The sequence below is a fragment of the Candoia aspera genome, chromosome 2, assembly GCF_035149785.1.
Source record: "Candoia aspera isolate rCanAsp1 chromosome 2, rCanAsp1.hap2, whole genome shotgun sequence".
Taxonomy (NCBI): Eukaryota; Metazoa; Chordata; class Lepidosauria; order Squamata; family Boidae; genus Candoia; species Candoia aspera.
In genome coordinates, this window is record NC_086154.1 from 154508783 (window position 1) to 154529884 (window position 21102).

The following is a 21102-nucleotide window of genomic DNA, read 5'->3' on the forward strand; positions in this document are numbered from 1 at the left end:
TTACAAATAATAAAAACAACATGTCACTAAAATAATACAGTATACATACATACATACATATATATAACTGTAAAAATATAAAATATAAATACAGGGTGGCAAATCAAGATCTTATCGTTGGCCCCATCACTGTGCCAACCACCCCCATGAATGGCTATCCCCCCTCCCACCCCAAGCAAGGTGGTATAACCAGGTTTTAACCCCCTTCCTGAAGGCCAGGAGAGTGGGGGCCTGTCTTACCTCTGGGGGTAACTTATTCCAAAGGGCGGGCGCCACGGCAGAGAAGGCTCTCCTGGACCCTGCCAATCCCTCCATTGCATGTCAGTTATCAAATACTGCAGAATTCCAGTTTGTTACCAAATATCACTGGATGTTAAATAAGCCACTATAAAGTATCTGAAAAAAAAATTGAGAAATCCTTGGAGAATAAAAGCTTACTGTATGATATCTTTTTCCTGAACATTCATAAAGTAAGAGTAAATAGGAATGACTTTTCCCACTGCACAGAGTCCACAGAGCAAATAACTATGTGCCTTTCCAGTTCTTTTAAACTTAAAAAGAATTACTGCAACCCCCCCCCCTTTCATTCTTAATTATTTAATTTACTGGGAGCTGAGCTCCATCTTTATTCTAGTCCCTATTTTGTTTTCTATTAGTAATATCTAGAATGTGGGATTCTCTCTTGTGTGTGTGCATAAATCTGAGTCTTCAAAACATACTCAGTTCTTGAATTATATGAAATTATGTAATTCTTTGCTATTAAACAGACAACCAGCTGCTTAAAGTATTTCTCCTGTGGACTTCCCCATACCATGTCCCAGTTCACCAGTACTTTGGGAGTTTCTTTAAAAAAAAAAAACAAGTTTGATCACATTATGGATTGAACAGATCAGTGGGAGGTAGTGAAGCTACCGTTTCTTGCAGGAGATACAAATGAAGAGGCTCTGTTTGTGAAACACATTTCAAGGAAGCAATTGAGGCTGGCATTTCTTTTGGTAGCCAGGTCAGACTCATTTCACTCATTGGCATGTTACTAAAACTGGAGGCTGATGTATCCAGTATATTGTCTTTGACAAAGTTGATGACAGTGGAAACAGCTGGGCCAACTCATGGTGCTTTCACTGCCCTCCCCCCCAATACACAATGATGCTTATTTTTCCTGTAAGTGAAATAAAATCCTACTGGAAGAAAATGGAAGTTCTTTTAAGAAGCCACATCATGAATAAGCCAATAACTCTGGGTTAGGTGAATGAAAAACTAGGAATGGAAGAGGTCCAAATATCATGGCCTTGAAACAGCATGGAGATTACTATAAGATTAGTAAGAAAGGAAGAGTTCTGGATCTCTTGAGTGTAGCTCTTCCCATACTGATATAGAGCCAGTTTGGTCCAGTGGTTAAGGCAATGGGCTAGAAACCAGGAGACTTGAGTTCTAGTCCCGCCTTAGGCATGAAAGCCGGCTGGGTGATTTTGGGCCAGTCGCGCTCTCTCAGCCCAACCCACCTCACAGGGTTGTTCTTGTGGGGAAAATAGGAGGAGGAAGGAGTATTTGGTATGTTCACCGCCTTATTTATAAAAAAAATAAAGGCAGGATAGAAAATAAATACTAGCTACATCATTGGGTTGGAGACAACAGCTAGTCAGAGTGATGGAAAAGTGGTGGAAGAAGTTAGAGATCAGGAGTGTACAGATTATATGGCCTGTCTACACCCTCTAAATTAGCATGCAACCCTAGGATGTGGTGGAAGAGACTATCCTCCACCACTGTTAAAATAACCCTAGATAAGGGAGACATTATCTCAACCTTCATTCTAGGGTTTAGGCAGCAAAATGGCTTAGAGTAGCTCTGCCTGGATAATTCTACAATACACATAGCAGCTTTACTTGAGTAGAATATCACCCAAAGGCCTTAAGTTGTGTCAGAGTACCCAGGTTCAATTATTGAATTGCATGTGAAAGGATGATTCAGATCCCAGTGCTCTAGAGTTGAGGAAGAGGTGATGTCTTTGTCTCTGAGTTGGTCCAAGTTGGCAAGATCAGTTAATATAGTGAAGCACTATTGTAAAGCATAAAATCCTTGATTTGAATCTCAGTTCTCCTGTAAGCTTCTACAATATTACAGGTAGTCCTCGTTTAGTGACCGCCTCATTTAGTGACCATTTGCAGTTATGAAGAAGTGACTTTATGACCAATCCTTGCATTTACAACCTTTGCAGTTTCTGTAAAGCAAAGGAAAACTGAAGTAAGATCCTAAGTACAGGTGCAGTTTCACTTGGTGAGCGACTGAGTTGCTGGTCCCAATTATAGTTAAGCAAGGACTACCTGTATTGTTTCAGTCTCAGCCTTGCCACATGCATCTTGTATGTAATAACGTTGACCTGCCTTATACGGTAGAGTTGCTGTTAGGGCTGCAAGCACTTCCCCTCATCTTACGAGGTGATGGGATCAGGTTAGACCTGCTCCTTTTGCTTGAACAGCCGGAGGGCAAGCAAACTCTTTCCTAAAGAGAAGTGATTTTTAAGAAGTGATTTTCTTCCAGGAAAAAACAATACAGAAAGCAGCTGTTGCTGAGGAAGGGGAAGACGGGGACAGTGAGAGCGATTGTGTGGCGCTGTTGGCTTTCACTCTCCTCCAAACTTGAAACTCCGGGAAGGGATCGTGAGACAGACGAAGGTGGCAGCGCAGCGGTGTCACCTACGTAGCGCGGTTCAGGTAGGGGTAGCGAGGCACCTGCGGGGCGGAGTCTACTCAGGCCGGACCGGCCGTTTCGCCTGCGTGTCGTCTCACAGGCTTCGGAGCGGCAGCCAGGAGTCTCGCTTCCGAGCTGGGATCGCTCGCCCCTTCCAGCATGGCTCTGGAAAGCGGCCACAGGAGGACGAGGTAAGGCGGTGAGCGAAGCACGAAGCAGCTGGCCTGCAGCCCTGGTCGCGAGTGCGGAACAGCCGCCGGCTCCATCTCTTCTTCTTCCGCCCCCCAGTTCCCCTTCTTCCTCCTGGCGAGGAGAGCGCTTTGCTTCGCCCGCCTCAGGTATCCGCAATGCAGAGTCACTCCCTGGCAGACAAGGGGGCGGGGGGGCGGGCGGCGAGAGGCACGAACCCGAAGAAAGCGCTCTCCGCCGGAGGCACGAAAACGGCCCTTTGCGGACGAGGACGGAGGGGGCGAGGCGCGGGTTTCCGGGTCTCTCCCGCTGAGCCGGGCCCATCTTCCGAAGAGGGCTCCGGCTCGAGGCATTGGGTAGCCCGAGGCGAGGGAGCCCCACCGCCGTCTCTCCCTCAAGGGGGAGACCCCCTCCCCCCGTCGAGCTGCGACCAGCCCGGGAGGCGGAGGAGCCCGCAAGCGCTGCTGCTCTTCCCTGCTAGCGCGCGGTCTTCGGAAAAGAAACGCAGCCATGTTCCCCGTGAGGGGAAGAAAAGTCTGACATCCATTCGAAGGGAATGATTTTATTAAGCCGGCGGAAAGTTTCCAGAACGGGCACTGCCCTTTTGGGCAGATTCCTAACAGCTGGTAGCTGACTAGGTGTAGGATCCCTTCCCTCTGGGGATGGCAGGTTTGGGGCGGGGCAGGATCAGTGCTGGAGATGGCTGGGAGAGATGGAGGGGGTCCTTGGGAGGGGCCGCCGGGGAAGCCCGCTTGCTGACCCCTCCCCATCCAACTGTGCAGGATGCTACCCAGGGGCATTTCAGCTCAGTTTCCCTCCCCTCCCTCTCTAGCCCGTTCCAGGGCTGCATGGCGAGAACTGGGATGAATCCAAGCAATTGAAGTTTGTGCAGTTAGATAAATACTGAGCTTATTTTTAACTTTTTTTTCTCAAATCCAAGCAAAATCTGCTTCACTTACATTTATGTTCCTGGGGAGTTTGCAAGTAATTATTTACCTGCAAGCTTTCCATTCTGGAAAAATCTAAACACATAATCGAAGTTGAATGTCTGCTCATATCTGCATCCCTAATAGAAGTTCAATTTAAACAACAAATACTTGGAACTAAAAATTTAGCTGCTGAAGTCTAGAATTCAAAGTTGAATTTTAAACCACTGTATTTTGTTATTTCCTTCCATTTATCCTCACGCTAACAACTTGAGAGGCAGTTGGGCTAAAGGAGATTGATTGGCCTAAAGTCTCTCAGGGAAGTTCAGGAGCTGTGGATGGACTTGAACCTAAGTCTCTCCAGTGCTAGTCCCACAGTTATCCACTCTGCTACACTGGCATCATCATAACAGAAAGTGTTAGAGGCAGACCCGTTTTCCCTGCTTGTGGGGGACTCAAGTATAGTGGCCACAACTCAGTCTGATCCAGAACAGCCATCCTTAGGTGGAGTGCATCAGAGACCTATTTACATTATCTTTCTAGTTCTAATAATAGCCCCCCGGATGTCCCAGGAAGCTCACAAGCCAACAATGCCAATGCAGGGCTGTAAGTAGAAGTCTCAGGGCAAAACTCTCTGATGGGTTCCCATCCCAATTTTAGTTGCTTTATAGTAGAATACAAAATTAACTTGCAGAAAAATTCAATGCCTTAGGAAACAAAGGAACCATCCAAGTCTGGAGTGAGTCTCCTTCTTCTGGAGCTATGGCAATGAAAAAGATGAAGGTACTCTTGGTGCTTAGCCTCTGAACAGGGAAGCGATTGGCGTTAGTCAAGAAGTCCACTGAATCAAGGTTGATTAGGTGGCCTTATACTACTACTACTACTACTATTGCTACTAATAATAACTGTTGTTACTAAATTCATCTGGACAAAAAGTTGATCACTGAGATGTGGTACTGAGGCATGGTTTGGTTCAGGAGATGGCTACTATGGCTAGTATTCCACTGTTACTAATTTTTGCAAAATGGGCTTCCCCACCCCAAATTAAAGCAAAGCAAACCAAGTAAATTGAAAAAGAGAATTTCCTTATAGGAAATATCAGTTAACCCTAGTAGAGAAAGCCTAGTGCCTCCAATTCTATAGAACTACAATTCCTACAATATTTGCTGTGGATCAAGGAAATTAAAATCCTATTTTTTAAAACTACTATCTTGAATATCCCTTTGTTAACCCATGTGCTGCAGCTGCTTAGTTAGATTTATATGCCATCTTTCCTCCAGGAGCTCAAATCAGCATACACAGCTCTTTTTCTCCTCCACTTTTATCTCGCAACTACCTGTCTTGAGTCTTATTGATTTGATAGTCATTTAAATGTAATTAATAGCAACTCCTCTGTGAAGTAGGTTGGACTGAGAGATAATGACTGAACAAAAGTTCACCCTACCAGCTTCCATAGGTGAGAATGGATCTGAACTAGAATCTCTCAGGCTTAACCACTACACCACAGTGGTATAGCATGAACTTTTGTTTTTAACAGACAAATTTTTACAGTTTTCAGACTGAATTTTAAAATACTGTACTGGGGCTTGAATGTTGAAATTATTATTTTTATCTCAAAACTGAAGCTTAAAATATGAGCTTAGTTTATAAGATTGACGATAGTTATGCACCATGTACTTGGTTAATCAAGATATAAATTATACATCTAAACACTTCTAATTGCCACCTAATAACCACATGAAGATATCTCTAATGAAAGTACAAGGGCATTAAAACCTGTTGGTGGAAATGAAATGAGAACATGACATGTTTAAAGGGGCAGGAGATAAAATATTTTACAGTACTGGGTTCTTGCACAGAAGACCTCCTGAAAGAACCGGGTTATGCCCTGTGTGAGCAGAAGCATGATCTGGCTTTGTGCATGCTACATTTGGCATGCTGCATTTGCTGATTGCTGGGATGGCTGGCCACCTCCTACTGGGAAGAGTACTATATCTGGGCTGCAGATATCCATATGACTACTACTGTAGATGGCATCAAAGAGTTACGGCTTTCTGTGTCTCTGCTTCCATCTAGTGATTATCTGGATTTTTGTAGCCCAGATAGAGTAGCCTGCCTACCTGCATTACACAGTGCCAGTGGTAGTCCTGTTTGTTCCTGCTGTTTACTCCCATTGTTTACCAGTATCTGATAAATCACTTCACTCATTGAGTTGGTACACTCTCAATTTAGAGCTGGTATTGTTTACAAAAATACTAAGTTGTCTATATTCTTCTGTGTCTCTCACGAGTAGGCACGCTATCCATGAAGCACAGATGATGGATAACTACCTCTTATTTTAGTGTCATGCATTTTTCTTGTTTAAGCCAGATTGATATTGATACAGAGCTGTGCTGCAGTTACTACATTGCAAAATAAGTCCCTGGATTGAGACAAATTTGAGTCAAGGATGTGGGATTGTCATTGATTGGTTATTGATCATCACCATGGGTCCTAATATTAGATAGTACCTGACATGACACTGATGAGAAACTGCAAGTTACATCAGAACAATATTGGCTATTGTGGCTGGTGGTGTGACTGACAGGACCTTTCTTAAACTCTGTTTTGTTACCTAAGAGCAGGGCTATTTTAGAATCCTTTGACATATTGAGGAGATGAAACTCTTACATTTTGGAATTCATTGGATTTCTTTAATGGGAAGGTCTATTTTTAATGGGGAGATACTTGCCTTAAATCATAAAATCACAGAATGTGAGGTCTGGAGGAAAACATGGCCATCTAATGGAACTAACCATTTGAAGACCTCAGGAGGAGTTGGGGCAATCTCTCCCCCCACCTCCCGCCTTGAGAAGTTATCTCTGGGTGCATGGTCCCATCAGTTCTGCTTCCCACTGCTGACTTGCCCTGACATTTAGCTGGTCAGATTGTGAGTTAGACTTGTGGTCTAATTGATAGCTTACCCCAATCTTCTCTTATCCAGGCAAAACATGGACAGTGCCTCCAACCATCCTTTGTAAGTTTATCTTCCAAGTCCCTTACCATTTTGAGTGTGGTCCTCTGGACATATTCTACTTCGTTAATGTCCTTCCTAAAATGTGGTGCTTAGAACTAGATGTAATACTGTATTCTAGCTATGGTCTGACCAATGCAGACAGAGAGGAATAATAACTTCTTGATGTTGTATTTCTGTTGATGCTACCAAGGACTGCATTTGCTATTTTTACAGCTGTATCACACTGTTGGTATATGTTCAGCCTGTGATGCATCAAGACACCCAGTTCCTTTTCATATATACAGCTGCCCACGATAATCTCCCCTATCCTACAGTTATTCCTTCAGGTTTACCTACTCAAATTCAGAATGTTGATTTTGTTCCTGTTGAAATTCATCTTGATGATTTCTGTCAGTTGTTAAGATTCTCCTGAATCTTGATATTGTCCTCCATGGCATTTGCTATCCCATCTTTCCCTTGTCCACAAATTTGATAATCATATTTTCTATTCCCTTATCCAAATCCAAATCCTTTATAAATATGTTGAACAGCATAGGGATTTGAACGGATCCCTGAAATATGCCTTCAACATGTCTTTTCAGCTTGATGCAGGGCCATTCACGTACACTGTTGGGTATGACTATTTACTTGGTATTGTATTTATTTAATGGTAACATCTTCCAGTCCACTGTTTGCCATCTTCTCTATTGGGTCTCATAGAAGACTTCATCAAATATTTTGCTGAAATGAAGGTACATTATGCACACTGCATTCTAGTGGTAAACCAAACTCTGTCAAAAAGAAAAAAAGGGGGGGGGAATTATGTTGGTTTGGCATGACGTATTCTTGACAAACCCATGGCTACTGCCAAGCAATGCATTCTTCTCCAAATGCTCAGTAATCAGATGCTTAATCATATATTTCAGAGTTTTGTCTGGTAATTGACATCAAGCTGACTAGTCTAGATCTTCTTTTTTCCCCCTTTTAAAGATTTCCCATTCTTCAGTCTGCTGGCACTAGGCCCATCCTCTGTGGTTTCTCAAACATCATAGAAAGGTGCTCCAGGATGATATCCACAGACTTCTTCAGGATTTCAGATGTAATTGGTTTGGTGCTGAAGACGTAGGGCTCATCTATGTGTCCTTCAGGCCCCAGTGTGAAGACATTCCACTCATTCCATCCCTGCAAAGGCAGCTTCCCTTCTTGCTGTACTGCAGAAGTGGTGTTTTCCAATTCTACCACCACAAGCTGTGTTGATGGGTCAATCTGCAGCTAATTGTTCTAAGGTGAATTTAGAGTTGGAGGACTGCCCTTTTTCTACTAGTAACTTGAGGCATGCCCCATCCCTGGCCACTGGTGTTCAGGGCCATTTGTCTTTTGGCAATGGGAGAGTCTTCCTCTATGGCAAAAGCCATCTCTCACACTGCTTGACAACCTTTGGTGGCAGAAGAGGTGGAAGGAGGTGGAGGGGAAGCAGGCCTTTTGAGCATCAGTTCTTCTGGAATCCAAAAGTCCTGCTTTCCCTTATGGAAAGTCCACTGTACCACAGGAGTGCCATCTGCAGAGGCATTTTCCTGAGATACAGCTGGCCACCAGCCTTCTACGGCTTATGCTGCAGAGCCTAAATGGTGGGGCGCTTTTTATACAGGTGTCCGATACTTAACCAATAGACTACTAGAGTTATATGACCTTAACGTTTGTCAGAAATGGACTTCTGGCAAGCATGAAGAACAGCCTTCAATGTTTGTTTCAAGATGTGTCATCTGTATGCTGCTGATATGTACCCAGGTGACATGTCCTGTTGCCTTGGACACATGTAGAAGAAGCTGCTTCCCGAGGAGGCTGCTGGCTCCACAGGGCTCTTCTGCCTACACTCATGGGCAGCTTTCCTTCAGGAATGTTGCTTCTACCCTGCTTGGCTAGTAGGAGCAGTGGGGAAAGAGAATGATGGGGAGTGGGTATTTGGGGGATGAATTCCTCTGGCACTCAAAAGACCTACTTCTCCCGTGGAGAAGAGCTATTTTCCCAATTTCCCTTCCCACAGAGAACAACTGCTCTGCTGCCATTTCTCCAACACTCAGACTTCTGCCGGTAATTGGCACCAAAGAAAGCATTTTCTACCTTGTCTTGTTCCTTCCTCACTTCTGCTGCCACCAGGACCTCTGCTCTGCTTCACTGCTGAAGTAAAGGCTAGAAATGCAGTCAGCTCTTCCTCCAACTGTCATTGCTTTTAGCCAGCTCTAACATTGAAAAGCAGCACTTTAGTGCTGCCATGCATAAGAGTGCTTAAACTTATTCTTGATAACCACATGTGCTATCTCTTTCCATATCTTGGGTTGCCACTCCCTCCTCTGTCACTTGTTCTTAGCTTGCTCTGAACACTATTCTTCTTTGGGGAGAAGACCACAGATGGTACTGTTTAGCCCTTTGGGTTTTTTCCCCCTTCTTCTTTTGCTCTCAGCAGAGCCAAAAACACCTTTTTAAATTTATTTATTTATCAAATTTCATCACCGCCCATCTCCCCCAAAAGAGGAATGTTGGGAGAAATGATGCAAAGGGTCTGGGGGCTCTGTCCCTCCATCAGCAGAATAACTCTCCAAAAACTGAACAGAGCAGGACCAAATATGATATGGTGAGAGAAACTGGCAAAAGAAAGATCAGGTGCAGAAATAGGCTAGATCCAGCTTGGGACTGTAGGGAAAAACATTCCAGGAAAAATCCCCCCACTGCATCTCTGTGGGAGAGGCCCTGGGCACCAGCTCAGAGTACTGGCAACTCCTCCACTCTAAGCCCTCTTCCCCTTAGTCATGTGACCCCACAGCAGGGCATATGCAACCTGCCCTGAGCTCCCCAGTGCACATATATGCATGGACACAACATGAGGGGAAAGCAAGCACACACGTGCACATACCTTATTGTTTTTTGCTTCCTTTGCCAGTTTATGTTCCATTAGCCCTTACGACTTTCTATGACTTTCTGTAGATATTAGCTACTTGCTGGTGCACCTTGTTGATAATGATAACTATCTCCCAATTCCTACTCATGGCCCTTTTTAATTTTTAGCTCAGTCAAAATGCATCCACAGTGGTTTCCTAAGTGCCCCCTCTTTAATTGAAATGGTTTGTGATTGTACTTCTAGCATCTTCTTTTTAAGAAGAATTCCAGATTCAATTCCTGACATGTTTAGCAAAATTTGGGGAAGACACCTGTCTGGAATCCTGAAGAGCTACAGTGGGTTAGTGTAGAAGACACTAAGCTAGAGAAATTATCAAGGAAACCTGAGTAGCACCAATATAAAGCTCTACTCCCATTCCAGCATTTCCCAACCTGTTTCTGTAAACCATTTAAACCAACCCTCCCAACTGAATACTCCCCAGGTGGGTGTGCTGAACTACAACTCCCATAACTCCAAATCCACATGGCTTTGGTCAGGCTTGTTGGGGCTTTATTGATTTCACTTATATACCTCCCCAGTTTTCCACTCTGGGTGGCTACATTTACAGGGAAAGTTGTCTAGAATCTCCAAGGGGCGGCAGGCTGAGGGGGAAGCCAGCCTGGTTTGCCAATCGGAGAGTTTGCTGAAAGGCCAGTCCTGTTTGAGCAAGGTGGGGTGACTGTGCTGGCAAGCCTGTGTTTGCTTAGTGTTGTCAGACGTAAGAATTCTGTGTTTGGGAGGACACCTGAGCTGAGCAAGTGTGACAAATAGACAACCGCTTCCTTCGACAACCCCAAATGCAGGGCATTTCTTTGTCCCTGTAAGAGGGAGGGAAGCTACCGGGTCTGGGGAGCTTCTCTTATAGCTTTAGAAAAGATGCAGGGCAAATATTTATACTTCCTTTGATCGGTCATTGAGCAAGTCATTGCTTTCCTATCTATGCGGTTACCCTGGGCACCTTCCACAGCTAATGCGAGGAGGATATTACTTGTTTCTCTTAAAACATAAATAAAACCTTTAATGGCAGGGAGCTATTCAGGGATGGGGGGTAGAATTACTGATATGGCTAGAGTTAAATGCTGCCATTTACCCTTAAAACAGGAGAGTGAAAATATATTTCTAGAGCTGCTTCTCCCATAGGGGTAAATTAATGCCTCCTTTGATGTCTGCCCACTTAGACCACGTTTTCCAGCAACAGCCAAACCTTAGAAGAACATCTGTGATGACTAGCTCTCTTCTCTTACCCACAGCACTTCCCTGGAGACGGCCTTAGCTGAGTGCACAGAGGCACTGAACTGTTTCCTGCATAACCAGTTCAGTGAGAGCTTGGAAATGCTGCAGCCCAGGTAAATTGGAAGTGCCCAAGCTGAATCATCCTGTACACAGGACAAGTCCAGGATATTACCTCCCGGTCCCACTGACTATGAGCAGGGTTCCTGCCTGTTCTCTCGAATTAAATCCTCCTCCAGCACTTTCCAACTAGGGAACCCAAATTACAGTGCTCACTGTAATCTGTGGGATGCAACTGAAGGAAAGTTATGTCTCAGGCACTGGACTTGAATACGCTCACATGGGGAGGAATTAGCTTGGTTTCCTTGATTCATTTTTGTTTGTGAGTCTGAAACAAGGCAAGCTATGTTCCTCTAGCTTCTCTAGAAAAGTCATTGCTAGCTGTTCTGTAATGCTCCTATCCAAGCACTGTCTAGATCCCCTGTGAGGGGATTCAGCTCTTAAGTATTTCATGTAGCTTGGTGGGGGGTGGGGGGGAGCAGGATATATGCTGCAGTATTCTAAGAATATATTGGTATTTTAGTTGATACTAGTTGGTATTTTAGGAGATTTGTTAGAGGGAGGCCAGGTCGGGTGGCATAATCCAGAACTAAATGTTTTTGAAGGTCACATGGCCATCACTGGTAACAGCAGCAGCTTTCTGGGTGATCTTCAGTACCGCTGCTGTATTTCCTTGGCTGCTACCTGTAAGGATGGAGAAAGTTACACATCCTGTGTGGGGAAAAGGAGGAAGAGGCATTTGTTGAGCAATAGCCAGTGGCTCCCACAAGGTCTTATTCAAGCCCAAAGCATGTAAAGATTGTGCAGTGTTGAGCGATGCAGTTTAGGAAGACAGCATTTATGACCCCTACAAATTAGAATACAAATAGGGAGATCAATGGGGAAGCTGTTTTGCAGCAGCTTTTATTCTATGAAGTGAAACGTTTAGGAAAAGCATGCATTCTTACTGTTATGTATTCTGCAAGGATTGTTAGATTTATGTATTTCACATGGTCTTTAGAAAGTAAAATAAAATATAATGGCCGTACCATGTAACTTTAATCGTTAGACTGAGTAACTTTTTAAAAATACATTTTGTTAAAATTGAGGAATAGTTTTTTTTACTGTGTTTTAATAAATGTACCTTTAACCTGCTTTGAGCTTAGGAAAAGGAACATACATACAAACACCTTAAATAGTATGAACACTAAGAGTTTGATTGATTTTTCCCTCCCATTCCAGTTTAAATCCATGTTACAAAACTGATGCTCATCAGATCCGAAGCCATCCTTGTAAACAGTAACTCTTCTCCCTTCATTAACAAAAGCTGACTGCAGGGCTGCATTTGCTTAATGTATGCTAAATCCTAAGCTCAGGTTACATCAGACAAATAAACCATATTGTGAATTAGCCTGTTAACCCAATATATTAACAGACCATGGCTGGATTTCCCAAAATACAATAAACCACAGATAAACCAATTGTGCAAGTGTAGCAAGAGGGTACCAATTGCAGAAGCATTGGGGCAGGTGGGTGGGGGAGGGAGAGTAGAAAAAAGTTAGGAGAAATAGTCAAAATCCACCCACAATTCAAATAAGACTTTCGCTAGGTCCCTTTACTAGACTAAAAAGCCATATCAGTAGATTTCAGTGCTGGTTTTAATAAGACTACATTGATTTGATTCCCAGGGCATAGGTTGAATTTAACAGGTAACTGGACTTCGTAGGGTTTAATTGAAGATTTTTAATTTGGCTGAACATTCCCAAACTTCCAAATGTTAATCCTCCTCCTTTTTTAATGACTTGTATACAACAATTCCTTTTATCTGTTGTAGAACTGGGGATTGTCCCTTCAGTGGATATGGATAGAATTCAAATGGGAAAAGCTAATAATTATCAGCAAAGTCTAAGAAACTGGACAAACCAATGCAGTCTGCCCTATTGTTTCCTTAACGAATAAGTGGCTATATTGCCTTGAACCATATCTTTTGTCTTTCATTGTTGATCCCTTTTGGCAGAACTGGAGAGAGCATGTACCATGCCTTAATTTATGCCACCATCCTGGAGATGCAAGCCATGATGACCTTTGAACATGACGATATTGTCCATGCGGGGCACACCATGAAAGAAGCCCAGGAGATCTGTCAGAGGTGTGAACTAGTGTTGGAGTGGGGGTGGGTGGGGAGATGGTCTGGGACCACTGCAGAGGGGGTGACAGGTTGTTCAGCTTGTGAATGTTGCTTCTAAATAACCAGCATTTCCCCAAAGTCTGACCTGATTGCCTCATTAGTTGGTGGGCATTTAATTCTTCCTTGACCAACGTATGGGATCTGTGATTCTAAGTGCTTATTCTCAGTTTAAACATGGGATAAAAATGTGGGTGCAAAAGGACAAATGATTGAGGAGGTTTAATATGGAGCTAGAGAAGTAGTAGAGGGTTGCTCAAAGGTGTTGCTGGTGCATAATGCTTGAGGGCTTCTGGTGGGGAGTGATCTGGTGGGGGTGGGGGTGGGGGTTAGAGAAGGAGGAAGATGGAAGAACCTAGTAATTCAACTGTTCTTGGCTCCCTGTTAGATTTCGGAGGAAAACCACTGTGACTGGTACCTTCTCTAGTCGGCAAGGTGGAGATGCTTGTACAGAAGGTAAGAAGAGTTAAAATTCAGAGTGCTGAGAGTCAAGACAATATTTTATTTGTTTAAATGTGGGCAGAGGCTGGAGGATAGGAGGGAGTAGGTATAAACTCTCAAGTTGCTCAGATCCACCCAGGTCTTGATTCCAGATGGGCAGGATCTAGAGTAGTGACTGGTGCTCTGTCTTGCTATGTTATCTGGGATTCTCTTTGGCCTTGTCCTCTGAGGAAACGGATAGGATGCTCTCTAGGGTATCCTCTGCTGCCTGTGGGCTGGATGTTTGTCTTTTTTGGTTTCTTTAGGTAGCTGATGGGGGAGGGATAGTTTCCTGGATGTGGGAGCATGGCAACATCTCATTGCAAGAGGGGATATTGCTGATGGCCATAGGAGGAAGTAGTCCACCCCCTCTGTAAAAGGCCATCCCTGGATAGTGGTGGGGGATGAAGCACAAATACCCTAGAAAAAGTGAATTATCTGGATCCTTTGCAGCCTGGGCCTGGGACAGACAAGGCATTGGTTACACTAATATATGACCTTTGTCAGAACTCTGATGTGGGAAGTGCACTCATCGTAGTCCATTTAGACCTCTCAGCAACTTTTAGTACAATTGACCATGGGATCTTTCTGGACCAGTTGTGGGGCTGGGGATTAGAGTAGACACTGTCTTACAGCATTGTCTTTTTTCTCAGTGGAAAGTTCCTGTCAAGCGGGTGGGTAACTAGGGAGGAGAGGTCAGTCCAACGGCTCCTTCTGTGTGGGTGCCACAGGGGCCAGTCCTCCCTACTATATAACATGTACATGAAACTACTGGGAGAGGGATTTGACGATTCAGGGTTCAATATCATCAGTATGCTAATGATGTACAGCTTTACAGGTAGTGCTTGGCTTATGTCCATTCGTTCAGCAACTGTTCCTAGTTACGGCAGCACTAAAAAAAATGGACCTACAACTGGTCCTCGAAGTTCTGGCCATCGCAGTGTTCTCGCAGTCACAGGATTGTGATCTGGGCACTTGGGTGTCCAGCTTGTGATTATGATGTTGCAGCAAGTTGTGTCACGGGATTGTCATTTGTGATGCTCCCTGCTGGCTTCCCACAAGCAAAGTCAATGGGGAACCTTGCAGGGAAGGTTGCAAGTTGCCCCAGTAAGTCACTCCTGCAGCTTTTCTCCTGAGGAGCCTGCTACAAATCTCATACTCAATAGCACCCCCCACCCTCCAGCCCTCTGTAGCATGCACCAGATTGCAGCAGCCCTCAGCCTTCCTGTGGTCTCTGCTGGCCCACCCAAGGCCTCTTTCAGCCTGCCTGTGGCCTCCACTGGTCCTCCTACAGCTCTGCTGACCCACCTGTGCTCTCTAGCACCTGCCTGTGGCACCCCCCACTCCCCCTGCAGCATTCAAGCAACCCCCCGCGCTCCTTACCTGGGACTCCCGCCTCTTCCTGCTTAATGACCCACATGTCCTGGGGTTACGACAGCAACCGGGACTGCTGGATTGCCGTCACTAAAGTGATGTGGTCATGTGATGTTGCGCTTTACGACTGCATCACTTAGTGATGGCAATCCTGATCCCAATTGCTGTCATAACTCAAGGACTACCTGTACATTTTTATCTTGGGCCTAGCTGGTGATGAAGTTGAAGTCTTTTCCTGGTGCCTGGAGGTTGTGATGAAGAAAACAGGCTAAAATTGAATCCTAGCAAGACAGAGTTACTGTTTGTGCATTGAGGCTCTTTGCCTGTGCCAGTGTGTCTCTTGAGGGGGAAGTATTACCCTTGAAGAAGTAGGTTCACAACTTGGAAATCTTCCTGGACTTGTGTTCCTGCTAGAACAGCAGGTGGAAGTCATGGCCTGGGTGGTCTTTGCCCAGATTTGGCTGGTGCATCAGAGAGGACCTTGCCATAGTGACTCATACCTTTGTTACCTCCTGCCTGGACTACCACAATATGCTCTCAGAAGCTTCAGTTGATCCAAAGTGCAACCACCTGATGTGGGAGCACATTTCAGATAGTCCTCACTTACCAACCACAACAGGGACTGGTAATTCTACTGCTAAGTGCTGTGGTTGTGAAGCAAAAACATCACGTGACCATGCCGGACTCACTGCTGCTTCCATCGTTAAGCAAATGACCATGGTTGTTAAGTGAGACATCACATGACTGCAACTTGCGATTTCACTTCTGTGTTCTCCATCTGCTTGTTGGAAGCTGGTTGTGAAGCTTGCAAATGGTGATCATGTGACCACGGGACACTGCTACAGTCGTAAACGCGTGCTGATTGCAATGGCGATTGTCAGGCCCAGCCCAAGAACAGCGACGGGTCAGTGAATTCAAACTCCAGTTCTTTATTTGCTCACACCATTAGAGTAGCTTAATCTTGCCAGACTAAGCTACTCTACCTAACCTAAGGGGAAATAACCTGGGAGACTCTACGGTGGGGCTATCCTGAACCTCTTCATTTTCCCACCATCATTCCCTGGACTGTGTGTCCGCTTATCTCCTTGGGATGTGCTCCCTCCTTCCTGAGAACCAGCGGCAGCGCTGAAATCCACCACAGCTATTACATGGCCATGGAACGCTGCGATGGCCATAAATGCAAGGATTGGTCGCAAAGCTGTTTTTTTCCAGCTGTCATAACTTTGAACAGTCACTAAACAAAGCAATCGGTAAGCGAGGACTATGTGTACACCTGTGCTACAGGCCACTAGGTTTCTGGGTATAATTTAAATTGCTGGTTTTAACCTTAAAAGCCCTTTGTGGCTTGCCATCAAGTTACCTTCAGGATTGCATTTTGCTATTAGGTTGGCCCAACCAGTTCAATTTTGCCAGAAAAAGCTGCTGTGTCTTCTCTACTTTCAGGAGGTGAAGGGGTATTAATTATGAAGGTGATTTGTGTATTGTGAACTGCTGAGAGTCCTCCTAGATTGCAGTGGGATATAAAAATAATATACTTCATATCATAGATACTTTCCTTTATTGGATGACATCCCTATGTTTCTTTCAGAAAGAGATTATGGCATTTCCTTTTGGGGCTACTAATTTCAGTATGGCCCTTGGATGAATGTGCACATGTAAGGGGTGAATAAGAGACAATATTAGTAATACTGCATATTCTCCCTGAATCCATTTGTTTCCCTATTGCAGAGGAACTGCATGCTGAAGTGTGCTATGCTGAATGCTTATTGCACCGGGCAGCCCTCACCTTCCTCCAGGTAAGAACTTCTCTCCATTCAGAGCTTAATGGCAAATTCTATCCCATTACCACAGTAATTCCCAACTGTGAGATAGAATCCTATGAAAGGGAAGTGCAAGAAACCTGGAAGACAGAATCCAAGAAATATGTTTCAGCATTTTCTTTCCTGTATTAGAGCGTGTGCATTGCAGTTAATCAAACATCTGTGCTAACTATGTAGATTGCAGGGAATGTGGAGCAAAAGCAGCCCCTCTCTTTTCTTAACTGCTACTCTTTTCCAGTATTTTCCAGTTTTTCTTCTAGTCCTTGTAATTTCAGTGTTAGAATAGTGCCCCTATTCACATGATGGTTGTAGCTCAGTGTGTGTGTGTGTTTGTCAAAATCAGCAAGATGATGGAACATCACAATGCAAGCCCCACGATGCAAGCTCCTTTTGTATGTGCATCAATGTCACCTGCATGTTTTAAAGGAGTGGGGCTGCACCACAATGCTCCATGTGCCATCTTGCTATCTTTGGCACCCTCACCCCCAACAGACGCAGCTGGTAGAACCTGAATGCAAAATGCTTGAGAGATACTGTTCTATGAAACAAGTCAGGCAGGAGGAGCAGATATAGATAACTATCCAGAGGTTAGTTTTCCCCACATGTCGAGATTAATTTCTTCTGTTGAAGGCAAACTGGGGGACGAAGCCTCAACCCTTCAGGAGTCATCCTGCTGGTGGCCAAGTGTGATGAATGCCTTTGATGGACTGCCTTGTAATTAGAAGTGGCATTGCCTAGATACATCATACCAGGGAACTGAGTTATGTTTTACCCTTGGAGACTTTTTGCTTCTTACAGGATGAAAACATGGTGAATTTCATAAAAGGAGGAATCAAGGTGCGTAGCAGCTATCTCATCTACAGGTGAGTTGGGGGGCAGGTCTGGGAAAATGAAGGGGGATTTAGTCATAGGTAGGAATGAGAAGCAGCACTAGTGTGAGGTTTTTATTTTAAGGCCTAATTTCAGAAACTCACAGCACAAGCCACGATGGATATGCAAAGTTCTTTATTAGGTTTTTACCTCAGACTTTCAAAGCCACAACTTCCTCCCGCCTCCCTCCTTTGTCTTCCTGCCTCTTCTTTGTCCCATCCCTTCCTCTGCGTTGACAGCTTGCGTGATGGTGGCCTCTCAGTCTCTCAGTTGTGAATGGGGTTGCTGCCATCTGCTCTCTTCTTATCCCTTGCCCCTCCATTGCTCGTAGTCTCTCCTCTATCCTTCCTTCCCTTTGATGTGTAAGGTTAGAGCACCCAGGTGCAATTAACCATTGCCCCTGGGCTCTCCATCCTTACAACTAGTGAGGAATATGAGACAAAGAGAATCCAGTGCCATGTGCCAAGTTTCAGAATGGGAAAGTCTTTCATCCACTTGGCATAGACTGATATATTCAGGTAGTGACAGAAGGCACAGGTCTGCACCATTCCAGAACTCTGTAGGAGGAAGCATGGCAATATTTAAATCTTATCCCCCATTTAAACTGTGTAGATTGATGAGACATAGGCCACAGCCACACAGCCACTTCCCATCCTAGAGCTGATAGGAAATCATGCCTCCTTCAATCTTGGTGCCTCCACAGTGTACCCTTGCTAAGCATCCAGAAAGGATCCATGCTCTGCTGCTGTCCATACAGCTTTAAGGCACAACATTCCAAGGGCCAAAATTTGTGGTCCCTCACCTGAAATTCCAGCCCCATCCAACATCACCCTCCATGTGAAAGGCCTTGTCCATTTGGCATGTACAATGCCCTAGTTCCTCTGCATGCTGCAATTGTTTCCTTTGTTCTTTTCCATCACACCATCTACTGATTTTTTTTTATAACTATGGATTGACTGTGCAACCTTTCAACCACTAGGAGGCAGCAGAGAGTTATATTGGTTACATAGCCATTATTGGCTGTCCTCTGATGGTTATCAGGATGAGGGTGACCATGATGGAAGTCATGTTTTTGAACAGCTGGTGTTTGAGAAAGAAGTTTAGCTGTGGAAATCAATGGGGGATTTGTAAAGTACGCCAAGAAAATAAGATATAGAGAGAACATGAGGAGCCAGACTTCCCTGGGAACATCAACCACTGAGAAGGGAATTTCCCATCATTTAGGCTACAGAAGTACAAGAGTTGAATCCTTTCAGTTACATGCTTTAAACCTAGAATGGACTGTCAGTTTCAGTGCTCTGCTATCTCTGGGTCCCCCAATGGACAATTCTTGACCACTAAATGGTAGCATTGTTTTTGTATCTCTTAACTGTTTGCTGGACCATTTATTAGGTCAACAGGTCAACTGTACAGTGAACAGCAAAGAAACAAAAACACTCAGCAACCCAAAGGCCTGAGTTTTTCAGTTGTGTTTTCCATACTGTTTCTATAACCAGGGACAACTTAGTTAATGTTAGGTGCTTGTGCTCGCACATTGCACATTGACTGAATAACTGCTTAATCAACAGGGGAAAAGGCTGTAGGCACCCGGGATCCACTCTCCATCCTAGCCAAAAAGGGACTGAGGGGCAGATGAAGAGGTCAGGAACCAGACTGGAGGGGGTGGTCCCATAGAAAAACTGGCAGAACCAAGGGGAACCACAGAACTTCTGACATAAAGCATGACACTTCAGCCACTCCTCAAGGCACATCACCATTCCTTATATTCTCCAATTTCTTGAGTCAGGATAGTAGGAAAAACACCACTTTCCAGAGCATTATTACCTTAAGCCACCCTCAGGCTGTCTCACAGCTGTCAGTGGACACTGAGATACAAGCAGAGATGTGCAGACATGTGCCTGGAATACCGAGAGGAGCCTGTTCTTGCACCAGGGAAAGGAGGCTTTGTGGATTTGCTCAGATTCCCTGCTAAAATTGACAGAAGAGTATTTTTAAGTTTTAAGAATTGCAAATGAGTTTTCTTCCCAAAAATAGTGACTAGAAAGTGTAAGCAACAGAGAGAAAGGAATAGTCACAGGCCCACATATTGCCAAATCAATACATGTATATTTATTCCTGGTTTTCCTTTAGAGCTTGCTTTTCTTCTATTGAGTCCCAAATGGTGGCTTTGATTCTCCCCGGGTCATTTTATCCTAACAATAATGTACATGTGAGGTCAATGGGTCCAAAATCATCCATGAATTTCATGGAAGAGTGGGGATTTGAATCAGTGCCAACTTGGACTATTTAACTAAAATGTAGGGGAATAGGAGTGTGGCACCTACAGCACTCTAGATGCTACCCACAGATCTCCAAAATGAAAAACTATATATAACTTTAACATTAAAAATGGTCAAATTTTTAAGCAATCTCCTTTGGACATTTTTCCCAAATTATTTTTTGTTTTAATGCCTGCTTCCTTGTGCAAAATATGCAGTGGGTCACACTGACTGAAAAGGTTTTTGGTCTTCAGTAGTTCTCTCTAAAATGAACAGAGATACAGTAGTACAAAAGAATGTAAGTTACTATCCCTTGCCAAATCCTCTGGATCTATGGCATATATATATTTTTCAACTTCATGCAAAGACTGGAAAGTAATTAGGATTCATTTAAGTATTTGAAAAGCTGGGATATCAATAGATATCAATACTATGGTGATCTATATATGATTATCTTCCTGACAAGCATTGTCCTGTTCTGGATTAGAGGTTTAAATTTGGACATCGGCATAATGTCTTGGGGAATGAACTGAATTCCTTGTATGACTGAAAGCCAGGTTTAGAGTGAAAAAGGTCTATGAACTAGAATATTTGAGCTTTGCTTTTTAGCTTCAGGAAGATGAATTGGCAATGGAATTCTCTAACCTTTTTTATATTTGCAGAGAGCTGAACACTTTCATCCAACCGAGTCACTTGCCTACAAGCCCTGTTCGCATCCATCTGGAGGGGGGGATTGCTCTTGGCATTGGTGCCTTCAACTTGGTAGGTTAAGTATGCTTCCAAAACTTCTTAAGAGGCATAGAAAGTCATGTTTGTAACAGAAGCTGAATTCCAAGAGACAATCTATTAATTTCTTCAGAAGTAATCCACTTAGTTTTTACTTGGGCATTATGAGGCTCTTGTATAGTTGTAAATGTACAGGTTGAGAAAGATACAGAAATAAGTGGAGGGAAGAGCAGTCTTTGTGGGTACTAAGTAGGTACACTATTAAGATATTGCCAAGTATAATTGCTTGCAAGCTTTGAAGATCAACAAGCTTAGAGCACCCCAGGTTATTTCCCTCATCTTCATTCCTGGGTCTGGGATAATTGGTTCTAATTTTGTTTTCACAGC

General features: G+C 44.1%; 1 protein-coding gene across 3 annotated transcripts in view; it reads left to right on the top strand.

Moving 5' to 3' along the window:
- Positions 1 to 2694: 2694 nt before the first annotated feature.
- Positions 2695 to 21102, top strand: part of LOC134490992 (tetratricopeptide repeat protein 39A-like) — a 33817-nt gene continuing 15409 nt past the window's right edge. The window contains exons 1-7 of one of the 3 annotated variants that reach the window (XM_063294410.1): positions 2695 to 2879; positions 10984 to 11079; positions 13020 to 13151; positions 13576 to 13643; positions 16770 to 16837; positions 17660 to 17724; positions 20652 to 20751. In XM_063294410.1, coding sequence (XP_063150480.1) covers positions 2848 to 2879; positions 10984 to 11079; positions 13020 to 13151; positions 13576 to 13643; positions 16770 to 16837; positions 17660 to 17724; positions 20652 to 20751 — 561 coding nt within the window. In that variant the 5' untranslated portion in view covers positions 2695 to 2847. The remainder of the gene's footprint in view (positions 2880 to 10983; positions 11080 to 13019; positions 13152 to 13575; positions 13644 to 16769; positions 16838 to 17659; positions 17725 to 20651; positions 20752 to 21102) is intronic. The other 2 variants (XM_063294408.1, XM_063294409.1) reach the window with 2 other exon arrangements.